The sequence below is a fragment of the Phymastichus coffea genome, unplaced genomic scaffold, assembly GCF_024137745.1.
Source record: "Phymastichus coffea isolate CEN01 unplaced genomic scaffold, Cenicafe_Pcof_1.1 PCOF00015, whole genome shotgun sequence".
Lineage (NCBI taxonomy): Eukaryota > Metazoa > Arthropoda > Insecta > Hymenoptera > Eulophidae > Phymastichus > Phymastichus coffea.
The window spans coordinates 1,358,390-1,376,051 of NW_026706826.1; the positions used below are offsets into that span (position 1 = coordinate 1,358,390).

The 17,662-nt window shown below is 34.5% G+C and overlaps 1 protein-coding gene across 1 annotated transcript in view; it reads right to left on the reverse strand.

Annotated features, from left to right (window-relative positions):
• The window catches only part of LOC131675042 (glutamate receptor ionotropic, kainate 2-like), a 2,022,482-nt gene that overhangs the window by 1,308,423 nt on the left and 696,397 nt on the right, over window positions 1–17,662 (reverse strand). Inside the window, exon 7 of the mRNA XM_058953868.1 lies at window positions 12,447–12,616. Coding sequence (XP_058809851.1) covers window positions 12,447–12,616 — 170 coding nt within the window. The remainder of the gene's footprint in view (window positions 1–12,446; window positions 12,617–17,662) is intronic.

Below are 17,662 nucleotides of genomic sequence, written 5' to 3' on the forward strand. Positions count from 1 at the left end.
TATAAACCTAGTTATTCATATCAACGTTAATCAGCCTCTTACTAGGCCCAACCTCGACGTAGAAAGAGAAAACTGCAAGAATATCCCAAGAAGCAAGACAATACCACACCTGAAGACAATGAAACGAATAATCAAGAAACCTATAATTCTCGGGGTTTACACTCTGGTAGCGATACCAACCACCACGACAGCTCAGACGATATTAATTCAGAAGTAGAGTACGAGTTTGGCCATAGTGAGTTAAACGCCCCTCGCCGCACTCGGAATATAATAGAAACTTAAGATAATTTCTTGCTAGCCAAAGACAATTTAGTGTATGTCATTACTATAATTAAGCCCTCGACCTAGAAGCACTTGCACTTCAACAAGAAAATAGACTTCCATCACGTGATGCTACTCGCAGAACCTCGCAAAGAAAGATTGCAACCGCAGTATTACGACCCGTTCAAAATTTTAGAACTACCGAACGACGGAAAAAATGTCAAAATAACTTATAGAAACAGCACATACGTACACTGCCCGTCAATCACTTTTGCCATGCTTACCTCAAAATTAGGCAAACTTGAAAGTTTTGTATCTCGGTCGGAAATCATCGTATCACAAAAAACTGCAGGGCATTTTAAAGGTAATTGCAAAAGCTTCCATTTAAGACGTGCAGAGACTTAAAAATGAAAATATGTGTTTTTTACAGTAAAAAAACTGATTAAAAAAATTTCAATTTTTTTAACCTCGACTTCAATCAATGCCAATTTAGAACCAGGCGGTGGAGGGCAAATCGACCGGAGGAGTTGGGAGGGTAATATCTTTCCCTTTAAAATTAGCCCCCCCACGGGGTTCTATCCGATGTTTTTTAACCGAGTTACGGCGTTTTTTGTAAAAAAATAACCTTTTTTTTTCAATCCTCAATTACTTTGACTTGCGTACGTTTTGGAAAAAAATGCCAAGGAGAAAAAAGTTTCATTTTGTGCCCAAGAATACGAAAATAAAGTTAAAATAAAGAAATAGAGAAAAAATTTTTTTTCGGTTTTTTAGCGCATTAAAAAAATAAAGGAATTTAACATTTTTTTTACGCTTCGTTTTAAAATGTCTAGGGACGTAGTAAATCACAAAAAAACTAAAACTAAGCGTAAAAAAAAAATATTTTATAAATATTTTAAATATTTTAAATATTATAAATATTTTAATAAATATTTAAAAAAAAACACATATTTTCATTTTTAAGTCTCTGCACGTCTTAAATGGAAGCTTTTGCAATTACCTTTAAAATGCCCTGCGGTTTTTTGTGATACGATGATATCCGACCGAGATACAAAACTTTCAAGTTTGCCTAATTTTGAGGTAAGCATGGCAAAAGTGATTGACGGGCAGTGTAGTTCATCCAGATAAGCCGAGACTAACTCGCTTACGATGTAGTGAGATTAGTTCCGTAGTTTTAGATGACTTAAGCACGTCAGTTGCGGATCAAATAGAAATAAGCGATTCAAATGTGACCGTAAGTCAGGAAGCAAGTTACCTAAACGACACAAGCGAAACAAATTGTAATAATAATAAAAATTTTAGTGAAACATTGTAAAGGTACCATGCGAAAAACAAAAATTAACCTCAGGTAAAATGTATAATTCTTAACGAAAATACAAGTTGAATTCAAATTAAAATTATATTCGGTAACGGTATCTATGTCATTCTCCGTAGATAATTAAGCTGAAGAATGCTAATACCAATGGCAAACCACACTAATTGTCATCACCGACGCACTGTAAGCTTTCTCATGTGGTCTTGGCTAATCGAACGTGACAATGGTCTCCCTCGTAAACGTTGGATCTTGTAACCTTCAAGACCTAAAACCCGTCCAAACTTCTGTTTACATCCAACTCCTACAGATAGTCGAGTATGAAAAAGTATTTGTCCGCCAATGCAAAATTTTCCAAAAACGAATAGCTCGCCTATGCAGTATATTTCTACATAACTCTGACGTAAGCGTAGGAGTCGCAAACTCAATCAAAATATTATCTTTCGATGAATGCTTTGACTTAGCTTGGTAAGGAGAGCTAAGATTCGGAGAGACCCCCGTCTCAGGAATCAAGGTTAACACTACAACACAGGTAACAGTCAATATTCTGAGCTTCCTTTCAGATAAAGGAAAGTGTTTTGGAGGTAGTTACTTAATCAACGGGCATTAGTAATATACCGTAAATGTCTATGTGGAACTAACGATAACTGTGCAAGAGTTCTACGCAAGCGTACATAGGGAAAAGGATATGATATATCTCTCGACCAACACACAGTGTACCTACTCTGAATGGACATTATTTCACCAACGAGAAAGCTTACTCATTCTGAATAATAACCCCGGCGCCAACGTGACATTACTACAGTTACAAAGCCCTATATCAAGAAGAAGGTGTCAAGATGCATGATAATATCATCAATATTCCCGACATATATTTTGCCAATTCAACTGGCAACATACAGTTATCAACAGGAGAAACCTTCAATCTATACGGATATCATTTCATAACTACTGAACACTCAAAACTCTCCATCGACGAAACGGAACTTGGACGATCATTTCCAGCTTCTGGACGTTAAGAAAATCTTGCTGACAGCCTATTTCAACACTAAACTCAGCCACTTTGCAAGACATACAAATAATCAATTTGACACAGTCTATAGTAACATAGTCAAGCACTAATGCGAGTTAGAAAAACAGATTTTTAAAGAGTTTTCTATCGCTAGCTACCAACGCAACAGACAAATTTTCGCTCAATATCACAAGACTACCCAGTTACATTGCCGTGGCTATTGGCGAGATCACATACGTAATTCAATGCCAGAAAGTATCTTCCTGGAATCTTCGGAAGCAAGATTGCCGTTTCCGAAGCGTTCCAAGTTGCTGCCACGAGTTACCCGTGAGTTGCAATAACGAGCCACTTTTCTTCAAACTAAAATCAAGCATTTTAACAAGTAACACGGCATGGAACTGTAATCGCATCTTTCTGTCAGCCTACAAGTTCAACGGTATGTGATACACACCATTAAATACTCCACCGCTAATTAATACTCCAAAAATTATCTGGCCAATAAGAAAACTCACTTGGCACTACCACGATCTCCAAGGACTTATCAACAGCGAAATTTATTCTCTCGAAGATCTTGAGCGACTACACCATCATTCTAATTTCTCAATATATCAGCTTTGTTGGAAAAAGTACTAGTATCAGCAGACACAGCATAACTCAAAAATTGATTGGACCTAGACATAATAAAACAGATAGCCATTTCAACCTACACTAAATTTTGGAACGGCTTCACGAAGTTCGGCACCATAGCATCGGGCCTCAACACAATATTCATGATTATACAATCCGTTGAAACAGTAATAAATGCCGTCATACACGGTTATACCCTTTACCGTATCTACGGCTGGAGCGTCTACATACTCGCGGCTATCTGGATATCCCTAGCCTACTTTCTCATTTACCTCTCCAAAGCTAAACCCAAGCCTCAGGCAAGTGCGCAGAATCGAGCGCGCGTAAAGGAGGCCTCGTCACCATTAACCTGCCAAGCAATAAAATATCAAACCATGCCAACAAGGATCAAATGTGAAAATGAAAACGAACTTCCTAGTCAAAATCTACGCAAGTTCGAGAAGTTCTGATCACCACACACTTCACGTGAAGCATTCAAAATAGATGTAAAATAAAACCCTTTCCCTTTTTATTATTTCTTTTTCACTCTTTTTCTAGCGCTTCATAACACTTCTCATGCCCTGAAAGCCATCCATGACTGTGACTGATACTTGAGACAGCCACATCAGACGATGATTTACTTAAGTTCTGATAAATTAGTTTCCGCCATATTAAGTGAACCTAGACCTATATAATTTATAAATATAATTTAGAATCTTCGTCCTTTCGTTCATTTTCACAATTACCGTTTACAGTGCAAGAGAGGGATACCCTAGTAATGGTGCATAGTGGAAGTGAACAAATCGACTCCTTAGCATCGTCATTCCGCGACCGCAGTGCTACAGTGGTTGATCACTCGGCCTAGTACTATTCAAAGCTAGAAGTAATCAAACGAGCAAATGCACAGGCAGAATGAAGAGTCTATCTGATGCTATCAACGAGCTTCTAGAAACCTTAGAAAATAAGCAGCAAAAGACGGTCAACAACTACATGTGTCGTTTGGTGCGTAAGGTGAAGATTGCTGTTAAGAGCTTGCAAAATGGACTATAAAAAATCCTAATTATGACCTTGATACCATGAATAACAGACAGATTTATCTGAAAAAAAATTTTTGTACATTTAGCATTCAGATTCGCAATCTTTCGTGTAAAATGATGTTGTTTTTGCATCGACGAATTGTACTTAGATCATAATACGTGACCTCTAATATAATTTTTTGTCTTAAAGTCATTGGGAGAAACATCATAACTGATTATTTTAAATAACCGAAATTCTTAGTTATTTCAAATTAATAATTAATTTAATTTTAATAACCTAATTTCTTTAATTATTTTAAATAACCTAATTCATTTTTAGCGAATTTGCTCACATTACATTACAGTTGTTGCGGGGGATTGCCGCACGGAGCACGCAAGGGGAGGAGTTTAGCGGAATATAAAAATCAGCAAATTCTTATAAGAACAACTTTTTAAGAAATTTGGAGAGAGCGTTAATCAAGAACTTCAAGGTCACGGAACTACAAATACTGGTAACCTAGCATGAAGGCGTTTGAAACAGCATGTAAAACTTACCCTCGCTCTTGGCTTAAGTCTTCGGCTAGTAAAGAGAATTAGTCGAATTTTATCAGCTTTTAAAAGTAAGCTAATGTTGTATTTCTCGAGACTACAAGAGTTTTGCCATAAAATTTACAGAATTGACTATGAAACGTATCCATGGGCTCGTATGTATCTTACAATGCATAAAATGCGAATTCATGGATGTGGAATAACCAAAAAATTACCATTACCAGTCGCATATTTTACTGAGGATGCAAATGAATCGTGGCATCGTAAGTATAGGAATAATATGATTTCACAAGCACGTCAAGACAGCAGACAAAACAGACTAATTGATGTTACCACTCGAGTATTATATTTATCTAATCCAACATTTTCACCTCTACATACGAGGGTCGTTTGAAAAGTTCGTGCAAAGTCAGAGAGATATAATGAGATATGATATGGCGCTAATAGTGCGTATCAAGGTTATTTTTAGTTAGTGGCATATCTTGGAAAAGCACACACTAAGTTTCAGCCAGATCGGCCATTTATTTTGCATTTTACATTTGTTTCAATCAAAGAAATCAAGTGGTTGTAAAAAAATGGACGAAAAAGAATTTCGTGTATTGATTAAACATTACTTTTGCAAAGGCAAAACGCCTCAGGAGAATAAACAGAAGCCTGATAAACATTATAGCGATTATGCACCTTCGATTAGAATGGTTTATAAGTGGTTTCAAAATTTTCGGAGTGGCTATATGAGCACAAAAGACGCTGAACGTTCTGGACGTCCTGTTGAGGTTACCATTTCAGAAATCATTGATAAAATCCATTATATGGTGATGGTTGACAGAAGAGTGAAGGTGCGTGAGATTGCTAGTACTGTAGGCATCTCGAGCGAATGGGTACATAATATTTTGCACCAACATTTGGACATGAAAAAGCTATCCGCTAGATGGGTGCCACGATTGCTCACGATTGACCAAAAACGAGATCGTGTGAAGTGTTGCAAGAATGATTTGCAGCTGTTCCAGCAAAATCCGCAAGACTTTAAGCGTCGTTTCATCACTGTAGATGAAACAGGGATACATCACTACACTCCTGAGATCAAAGAATAGTCTAAACAATGGGTTACCAAGGGGGAATCTGCTCCGAAAAAGGCGAAGACAATTCCTTCGGCCGGGAAGGTTATGGCGACTGTCTTTTGGGATTTGCAAAGAATAAACTTCATCGACTATCTGGAAAAGGGTAAAACCATTACAGGCGAACATTATTCATCGTTATTGGATCGTTTGAAAACCGAGTTGCTAGAGAAACGTCCACGATTGGCCCACAAAAAAGTCCTCTTCCACCAGGACAATGCGCCAGCTCACGCCTCAGCAGTTGTGGCCGCAAAACTAATGGAGATAGGTTTCCAACTCGTTTCACATCACCCCTATTCTCCAGATTTGGCTCCGTCGGACTACTATTTGTTCCCTAATATGAAAAAATGGTTGGCGGAGAAAAGATTTTATTCAAACGTGGAGGTGATTGCAGAAACGAATGCCTATTTTACGGACTTGGACAAATCCTATTATTTGAAAGGGATTAACAAACTAGAGCAGCATTGGATGAAGTGTATAAGCCTAAAAGGAGACTATGTTGAAAAATAAAAAAGATTTATTAAAAAAAAATCAAGCAGTTTTTTTTTTTGCACGGACTTTTCAAACAACCCTCGTATTCAAAATAGAATGAAAAAGTTAAGGCCCATTAAACTTCGGGCACTATATAAAAGTTCTTCAATCAGTAAGTACTATTTTTAATTCATATATAGAGTCAACAAGTGATATTTGTTTAATAATTCTAAAATATCTACAAAAGTTTGAACTTGCAAAAAAACTCTCTGAATAATTTTTTGACATTTTTATTCTAGAACACCAAGAATTGTAAGTGAGGACGATGTTGTCTAAGGTACCTCAGTACGTATATAACTTAATAATTATTATTGAAGTGATATTGTTTACGAGATGATTACAGTTCAAATTAAACGTAGTTGATTAGTCAGCGAATTAATTCATATAATTTAATATCAGTTGACTTTCTTGTGTTCTATAATATTATGAGATTATTTGTATTTGTTAAATATTCGCTTTATTATGTTGTCTCAATATATTTATCTTGTGTTGGTAAAAAGCTTGGATTCTTCTACACTTTTCATAATGTACTGATGATGTATTGATTAAATATAATATTTACAATGATCACATAATGAATTTTTTAGAAGATCCACATACATTCGAACTTAGTACCGCCGATTCTTTCGATTCGAAGATCTTATAACCCTCTCCCAATATCAGAGCCCTGAGAACGGCAATACTATACATACTAAACTGCTCTTGTTACACTTTACAGTTTTCTCGAAGTTTCATTAAGACGTAATATAGATTGATTTTTATTCTCGTGTCTGACCTATATACATACATTTTAAAATATAGGAAAAAATGGTCGTATTTAACCTCTATTTCACGGTGAATGTAAAAAATCAGAAAATTAAAAAATTTGACCTTGATTTTGAAGATTCTAGATTCAAATGGTTTCAATTTGTATATTTTTTCTCTATCCCTCTTCAATTAAACTTTTAAAAGTCCTTTCGAAAGGTTTTTCTATTTATTTTTGTTCTTGAGATATTAGATTTTGACAAAGAAAAAGTGAAAATATTTTACTGTACGGTGTTAAGATCATAGTTAGAAATTTTGTTATTGGGATAATTTTTCTCAATTCTGTATCACCTTAGCTTTCGAACACACTTGCTTTTATATTTTTCTGTAGCTTCGTTCTTAACATATTTGTTTCAGACACTATTTTTTTCATTTCTTCCCACAGGCCGCGTGATTGAATCCTCGAAGAGCGGGTGGTTGAACCCTGTTGTAATGGTACTTAAGGGAGGGATAAATACCGCTTTTGCATCGATTTTAGAAAAGTAAGTCGGATGTGTATCTACCATCTTTCATAAAAAATATATATTGCAACAGTTGCCTAACATCAAATATATATGCACACTTGACTTAAGCTTGGCGTAATATCAAATGCTGAGTATGAAAACTCATTTACTTATAATGTCAATGCTCATCTTTACAGTGCCATGGATATACCATTTCTAATTTCGATGCATTCAATCATAATTTAAGACGCACTTCACAATTTATAAAAACTAGCGTGGCGCAGATGAAGCAAAGATCGTCAATGATAAAATGCAGAAGTTAGTAAGTGCCGATCGGATCATATCGGGTTCTCTTATGAGACTAATACAAAGAATATTTAAATATAATACTTAAATATAATAATAATAATAATTATAATAATGCTTAAATATAATACTTGCAAATACAAGTTTTCCAAAAATGGCTATTTGAGAAAAAAAAGAAAATCGGAGTGTCAGCAGAAAAAACGGAGAAAATTACCTTCTCCTTTGAACCCTCGATAAGTGTCTAATTAACGATGTGGAATGATGTCTAGCTACGAAGTCCGCGTAGACGCCGTAGACTACGTCTAACTATGTACCGAGTCCCTTCCCTATTTTATAGATCAGGCCTGCGTAATGGTAAACAAAAGAATACTTGAGTTTTCCCCAAATTAACCAAACTGGAGAATTGGAGAGATTAGCGTGTACATGTGTTGCAATGTACATGGAATACAGGATTTTTCTAAAAGAAAAGAAAAATTGACAAAAGGAGCGTACATCTTTAATATATGGTGCGCATTTCATAGTGGAAAATCGGTCTTATCCGAAGAAAAATTGACGAACAATTGTTCTAGACGTGAAAAGCGCATATAGTGAGATCAAATGTCATAACCTTAGCTTTGACACTTTAACTACCAAAACTCAATTAAGACTTAATTCTTTATACAGAAACAAGCGACATCGGCATTGTTGCCGTATTGACATATCTCATGGATAGCGAAGGACATTTTCTTGAGTTTGTCTATCAAATCAACGTAGTAAATCGAAGTGCAACTATTCAGTATCTGAGCGTGAATATTTGGGCGTAGTTGACACCATCAAGAAATTTTGTCTGTATATCGGGGGATATCGTTTCAATATTACTACGGATTTCAGTTTCCTGAAATAATTGCCTAAAATAAAGAACCCGACTAGTCGATTAGAAAGGTAAGTATACCGGCTTCATGCGTATTCTTTTGATGACGAGCACAGCAAGGGAACTTTCCACGTTGTACGTGATGCCTTATCATTGAAGTATGAAGATAATTAGCTATTTATCATTGCAATTATTTGGACCAAGGAGATCAAAGATAAATATAGTTCTTGGTGGAAGTGCAGGAAGCGTGAAACGACCCCGGTGCTCATCCCTCGTCGAAGATTATGGGCAGTAATTTGTAAAACTTTCTCTCAATGAGACTTGTCTATACTGCTAAAAGACAACGAGATTTGACAGCTGGTCGTGCCATTGGAGAGAAAGCCCAAAGCTTTAGCTTAATATGACAATGCCACCATCGCTGGACTTTTAGGGCGCTAGACGAATCTCGTCCGAGGACGTCGATTCTATTTCTGGTCTGATCTTGCGAAGGATGTTATATAATATACACGAGTTTACTAAATATGCCAGCGATACAAGGTACAACAATGTAACAGGACTTTGAAGATCATAATGAAGTTATGCCTGTAAAAATATCAGAGGAGCTAGGACGAAAAAAATTTTGATCTGACTTTTACGCTCAATACGGCCATAAATCGTACGATGTTTATCAGTCTCGCTCTTAGAAATTATGGAAATTAATCGATTTTAGAAACTGAAGTAGAAAATTTTCAACAAAAATGGATGAAATACATGTCGTAATTTCAGAACTTGCTAGATATAGCCATTATTCGCTCAATATTTAAATAGAACCAACATGCGCAAAATGTTAATGTACACTGCGAAAAAGGAAGCACCAAATGCAAGCAAGCAATGAATCTGGTACTGAGAGCTACCGTAAATGCGAAACATCCGGCTCTAGCGATGGGCGATGGATTAGTGATGTTGACCTGAGTCCAGACCCGTACGACAGAGAATAACGAAAGCATATCTTTCGTATAAGGATCTTTAGTATATGGAATAGATTCCGAATTTGAATGTGGACTCGGCTCTATACCATTACATTTGTCACGACGTTATTTTCAAAACTTATGTTAAAGAAAGATTAGGCATTTTCAATACCACCAAGGTAGTAGCTAGTGGTAACTTTCTTAACGACTGTTCGCATCCAGGGTCTAAATGGCAAATGGACATCACCATCATCCTGACTCGTTAATGATTTTATCGTATTGTTGTTTAACGGACATTACAAAATTTTTCCGACAAAGCCGCATCTATTCATATAATGCTAATTGTCTGTAGATTTTATGATAGAATGTACCTGATAAAGCCAACTAGCACTATTGCGATGATTAGCTACGGTACCACCTGTCTTCTATATGAGACCATCCGAACTAGTTATTGATTAATGAGCTGACTTTCAGCGGGATACTACTATTCTCGAAGAAATCACTTATGTGGATGACGCTCTTGCGTACGAGGATACTTGGAAGTCAGGTCTGGATGCATGGAATCAGCTTACCGGAATTTTAAACTCTAACAGTATATTGAATAAGTGGACTGTTAATCATTCTGCTCTCCTTCCTAATCTCAGAAACCTCAGTACTCGATTGTTACAAACTAACAATACTATTGTTAGTAGTAGTCAGTCTGAACTGGTTCAGTCCTATCCAAATTAGAGGCAAGATCATAATGAAGCACTTACGGATTCTGGGCTCTGATTGGAACAGCGAGGTTGATGCTACTATGTTGGCTGTGCAATGTTCTATCAACAACATTAAGAGATTGAGGTCATTACTATACCATGCTTCTTTGGGTGCTCGGTTCAGTCCAATATATTGCATGCGTATGCTAACTTTGAAATGAGCCTCTGAATGGCTGAAATCGGACACAAAAACGCAAAATTAAACAAGAAACAGAGCAACATCAGATACTTATTCTTACTTCTAATGAATATTAAGATAATATCAATAACGAGCTTGAGACTAAACGTGATTTAAAAATAAAAATAACGAAATTTATTTTACCTGCTGCAATGACAGATAAATACGCAATGGACTAGAGATTTTGACCGCAAGCAGAACAAAAGGCAAGAAACACTTACGCGTAACAAAAACAATAGAGAAGGAGAAAAAAATAAAGCATTGATCGTATGCAGCCATGGATTAAATTCATTTATCAGCGCGTGCAATACAGAAAACGTCATCTGCGATACACTACAATATTAGATTTGATTGCAGACGTTGTCGCTGCGAACAACAATGCCATCGATGATCAAACGAAAGAAGGCTTCTAGGATTTACTGCGACTAACGTTATTTTAACTGCGTCCAGATGGCGATAGCTTGTATGGAAAATCATCGTTCTTCGCGATTGACTGTGCCGAATACTTAAGTCCTCAACGAACACGCTGTTCGACGATTTTTTCCTCCTCCTAGCTCGTGATACCTTCTTCTATTGCTTACTTTCTCCACTATGGTAAGATTATCGGTGAAAACTGTAAAAACTTTTCTCAGTTATGTACCGGCCTTCCTTTTCATCTGAGTCGTCGTCTCTGTTAACATGGTCTTGCATTCGTCGGCTTATTTTTTTCTCTTGTTCGCCTTAGATATTCGCTATCGTCATCGCTTTTTCGTAGAACTATGCATGTATTAAAGCATATACATTCGTTGTAATTATAAAATACGTGCTGAATAAATATAACTAGCGTTAATGGTGATTATATCAAATTAAATAATTCGTAACAAAAGAATGATTTTAATGATAATCCAAACGTTGATAGCTTACATAGTTGTAAATAAGGGCAATAGATTTTATATTACAAAGTTATTTTTTTTATAGAAATCTGAGACTACAAGATTATCTAGTGAATAATTAAAGTCTATTTAATAATTAAATAAAGATAAGAGGTAAAAGTTTAAGGGCTTAAGTCGATGTGAAGTTGTTATTTTATGACAAGAGCAAGCGGTTTGCTTGCATTTCGTCTATTTCTCTCCCTCTCCCCTCTAGTTTCGACAAGGCATGGCAGCCGGCGTTGGACGCACTATAGTCATGCGTCTAATGAGAGGCCCCTTTGTTCTAGTCAAAGATTGTCTCGAAGATTGTCGAGAATTGCCGAGTCGGCGCGAAGAAGGAAGGAAGAAGAAATGCACTATGCAGGTATAAGCGAGCATGTGACGCACAGCTTGATCATAAGTGTGCGTCGCAAGCCGCCGAAAAATTAGGCCAGGAAGGGAGGAGAACAAACGGCCTACTCATGCGTACGACGTTGTGACCTGCAGTCAGTTAGTTAGTGAAAGGCAGTGGGTAGAAAGAAGGCAGAATTCAGAAGACAATTAGTTATATAATTGGAGCCACAAGAGATAATATACGGAAATAGTAGAAATAAGTTTGTATATGAGGAAAACAAGGAAGAATTAATCGGTCAAATATAAGGTTTCTTAGAGTAACTGTATAGCAGAAATTAATATAAATTCTTTTTTTAATTTAACCTAAATCCATACCTTCAATCACCAAATCGCCTGTTAAATCAACAGATTTTCCTTTATTTGAGGAAAATGACTATTCCAATATAAAATTGAAATAAATTAAAAAAATATTTTTTGTTATCAATTGGGAGCATTAATTCATAATTGTACTGTTTGTTACCTGTAACCATGACCAATATTCGATTCTTCTCCGAGTTGTCTAATAGTTATTGGAAAGTCTATTGGGCCATGAGCTTTTAGTAGTTCTTGTAATCGAACCAAACCTTCATTATTTTCGTAAATTATAGTAAATCCTTTCCAGCCTAATCCATTTACTAAATCGACGTAAGCCTATAATACAATAACAAATATAAGTAATTTTCTTTGATATCTATCAATTCAATAAAAATTATAATTGTCGTGCAGTCTTGAAGCGCCTTTATACGAAAACCCATAGAATGATTTCTAAACGAATATATCAACAATTAGAATAAGCGAATACTTTTATATACTTATCATGTTACTGTAAAAGTAGGATTTATCATTATAATTAATTAATGATCTAATGTGTAGTAGACTTATAATGATATATTGAACGATATTAAGAATATAATGATAAAGAATCCCAAATATATCTATAAACGAAAAAGTTATTCTAAAAAGTGAACAAATTGTTTTAGGGCTTGAGCATTAGAAAATAATCTTAAAACCATATGAATAATATAAGTGAAAGATTTAAAATAATAAAACATACGATTTCTTTCTTATTGACTTTATATAAATTTGTTGTAAAATCTTACATAAAACTTGTATGATATAAAATATCAGAAATGTAATAAAAAAACTTTTATAATTGAATTGATACAATATTAAAGCATTTATAACATTTTTACATTTTTTCAAATAAAAAAGTAAGTTACTAAGGCTAAATTAATATCTAGTAACTTTCTTTTCAGTTTTTTTATGCTAATTTTATTGTTAATGAATATTAAAATTTTTAATTTCACGTTGATAACAAAAGAAGCGAAGTGAATGAATTTTCTTCTCTGAAAACTATTTCTCATGAAATTATTAAAAAAAAGTCCAAACACTCCGTCAATCTCGCTCGCCTTGTGTGGTGTGTATGGCTGTGAATGATACTTCAAGTACGCTTTGCATTCGCTTGATGAAGAGAGAAGAAAGTACTTTTTCTCTCTCGCCTTCGCGATTCTATGCTCATAAAGTTCACATCAAACGCATGTATCTTTTTGATACTGCGGAAAGTAACAATTCTGCACGGTTAGACATTTTTATGTGAGAAGGCTTGAAATAAGATTTCTCACACAAGTGATCGCTTGGTGATACCGTACCAGCGTCTGGTGTGTGCACTTTGATCGACAGAGAGAGAGAGAGATAGAGAGAGAGAGAGAGAAATAGGCTGGTAATGACGTTGAGGAAGTCATCAGCTTTCCGGTATCAGCTCTACTCACTGAGTGAGCACAAGTTCAATAGAACTTGTACTGACTGTGAGTGACTGTCAATGACACGTTCGTGCAACCGTTGCCGCATATAGGAAGAATCACGTGAAATTCACAATATTGTCAATAAGGAAGCTGAGGCGTAATCAGTAGTGAAAGGAATGCCAAAATCAGCCGAACAAAAATAATAAATTCATCTTACGGAATTAATTCAACGCATTGATAGGTAGTAAGACCTAAAATTTCTTTGCCTAACGTTATATTTTGTTTATTATTGTATTTTACTAACAATATTCTTATTAACTATATCGGTTCCATACTATTGAAGGTAATATTCCTTAAACAATTCGCTATGCATGCGGACACGCAAATAATAATACAAAAGCAAGATATAAAATAACTTTCTGAATATTGTGAGAAAAGTTGAGGTTAATGGTGATAGCGAAATTTCATGGTTAAGGATAAAAAAAGAATCAGTTTAGAAGAATTCAGGTATATTGTAATCATGTTTTTCAATGAAAAGTTGAAGAGATGAAACGATGAACAGATAAAGTGGCGTTTAATGCGATATTTTTTAGTCGGATGATGTGTTAGTGAAACAGAAACAATTTTAAGATCATTAGCATTGACAAAGTTACCGATAGTTTTATCGTCAGAAAAATAGGACGAGGAGATATTACTTTTAAAGTGATATATTAATCATTCATTAAAAATATAACATTTTATTAAAGTTATCTGTGATCACAACTTTGTTATAACTTGGAAGATAGACAAAAAGTCAGTTGAAAAATTCAACTGAAGCGCACAAGCAGAAAAACGGCGATAAACAACACAAAGTAATAACTTGTGTGTTGCAAATTGTATTTCAGCGGCAACAAATCAAGTTCCTCACATAGAAGCTAATATCGTCACTTTATTTATCACGACGGTCATGGGGAAGAATTTTATATCCTGAAGATCGAGGTTGAGATTGAAAATTTTATCTATAAGAATGTAACGGTCCTATTTATGAGCTATTTATTAAATGACTGCAACCAGTCTAACGTATTTATCTGTTTAGTCAAAACAATACATTAAGTGGCGCTACCTCACTGTTTACGCGACTGTATACAAATAAGAGTCGAATCAAAATAAACAGCGTGACGTCACAAAATAATAGACATAGATATAATGATTCATGATATTAAGAAACATATGTTAATTATAGATAATTTTAATATAACAAAGTATCGATTATGTAGATTTTAACATGTAGATTCATAATATCATAACAAAAATCTCATTCAATTATAAATTAATAATGAATATCAATATGCAAAGTTGATTTATTTATTAACATATGAAATATTAGAAAAATATAAATAATTTATATGCAAAATGAATAAGCATAGAACATGAGTAAGAATTGGTTTCATTAATAACAGCTGAATAATAACTGTTATTAATAAATAAACAATTAATAACTTATTTAAACAATAAGCTATATATAGAACGAAAATATTAAGTTAATACTTGATAATGATAACTTTATGATTTAGAAATCTTAGATAATTAATCTAATAATTGCATATTAAGATTAGAAAAAACCGTTACAAATATAAAAAATTAGTCATAATTCAAATGTTATTAATTAATTTAAATAATTAATTTTGGAGAATACTTCCAAAATTAATCAACTATAAAGTTATATGAAAATTTAATAATTTTCTATTGTAAATATTGTAATATCATGTTAATTAACTTTATTAGTTAATAACTTTTGACGACACTATTGGCGATAATTACATATTGTATAAAATCAACAAATAACTAATTCTGTAAAGTTTACATGTGTTAAAAACTTAATATTAATGGTTATTTACTTGGAAATTAAGAAAAATCATTTCTCAAAATTCGCGAATGTCTCTCGAATTTTCGATGAAATCTCTCCTGCAAAAATAAGCGGGAAAATCTATGTATAAATAGGCCCACCTTTGCACAGGCTAGCATTCACTTCTAGCCTTGAAAGGTGAGCGCATGAGTCTGAATAAACTTGGATTAATACCTAAGTTCTTTCTCTCATTGTGATTAACTAAGCAAGACTATCCTTTCCTTATAATTTGAGCTCGACTTATAGAACATCTCGTGCTATAAGAAACTTGGGCCGAATTATATCCTATCAAAGAAAGACTTTAGCTCTGCTTATGGGACAATTTGCACCATAAGAAACTAGGGCATTGTCTGATTTTCCTCGAAATATTGCACTTACTTATGTATATTTGATTTACTTATTTATTATATTTGATTGATTTATCTATTTTCTTGACTAGTAAAGTAAAATCATTGGAAACAAATTCTTACTCATTAGCTAGATTACGAGAGTTCGAATTATTTTATTTATAAGTGATACGAACATCACAAGAAAGGTAGTAGCTATAATATAGTAACTATTGATTGTTTTTTAGGCTTCTAGCGTAACGAAATATGTGAAGTTATTTAGCCTATTGATGTTAATGTATGAAATCTTAAATGCTTGTAAGTTGTGCTTAAACTAGTTTGGACTTATGGTCTTCAACTATGGGGAGCTGCTTCAAACTCGAATATTAAAATCCTGGAAAGATTTCAATCGAAAGTCTTACGAAATATAGTATAATACGGGCCTCATGGTTCGTACCGAAAGAAATTATCTGAAACGATCTATAGATTACTACAGTAAAAGTAGAAATTAAAAATTTCTACGCAAAATATAACTCCAGGCTTCAAAACCACCCAAACAAACTTGTCAACAGACTACTCAAGATATGTATTACGAACGCCAGACTTCAAAAACATAAACTTATGAATACGCAAATAAAATAAATTAAATTAAACTGTTTAAATCCATTATCAAATAAATTGAGAATATACATTGAAGTATACTGGCTAAATTTATGTGTGTGTGTATGTGTGTGTGTGTGTATGTGTGTGTGTGTGTGTGTGTTAAATATGAATAACATTTGCTTATTGTTTCAGTTATGAGACAGATTGTAAATATTTTTGGAGTAAAAAAAATGTATGTACGAGTAAGTGTGACCCCCCACACATCTTTCAAGAAAGGTAAAAACTGGCAGACGAGTAGGTATTATGTTACCATCTCATTATTATACACATGTCTTTCGGCATATGTAAGAAAATGATTTTTTAATTTAATTTACCCTTACTACTATCTAGTAAACTAATATCAGTTGCAACGGTAGTCGATTCGATTAATCGATCCGTTAGCGATTCGGTACACTCGCGATGTTAGAGCGAACGATTAAAGTTTTCAGTTAAGCCTCAGCTGTTTTCGCGAAAGTACCGCCAATTTAGTTTTGCAAAGTTTTTCGCCGTTTTCCATAGAAACGGGAATTTCGATACCTGCATGAGTGATCTTAAGCAGCATCACAGAGGGAGCATTGCAGCAATAGCAAATTTGGAAGCGAACGAGGCAGAGCAGCTGGTACCAGAAGAGCACCTTCTATATTTCTCTTCAACAATTACGACTAATCACCGTAATTGCACCGCAGGATAGGTACACCTTCCTTATATTGCGCAACAAAATACGAGCGAGAGTATTTTGTCTATCGCGATCGTTATTTTTTGTATTCGCGCCCAGCGTTAGTTTTCGTGGCAAAGTTTCGAATACTTTTTCTCTCTCTCAGTAATATTATTAATCATTGTAAATCCTATTCGCGCGCGTTAGTCTTTCGGCCCGTCAAAGACTGTAATTTTCTAGAATTAAACATTACACAGGACCATAAAATGCAACTTAAAAAAGACTAAGAAACAACTTCCATTATGTTTCTGGATGCGCTGAATTCGGATCTGACCTCCGTTTGATTCCAGCACGTCAGGTTAAAGGTCATTTCAACGTAAAATTTTTATTTTACGATCAATCTAATTTTTGACTTTAGCTTCGGAAAGAGCGGTCAATTTATACTTA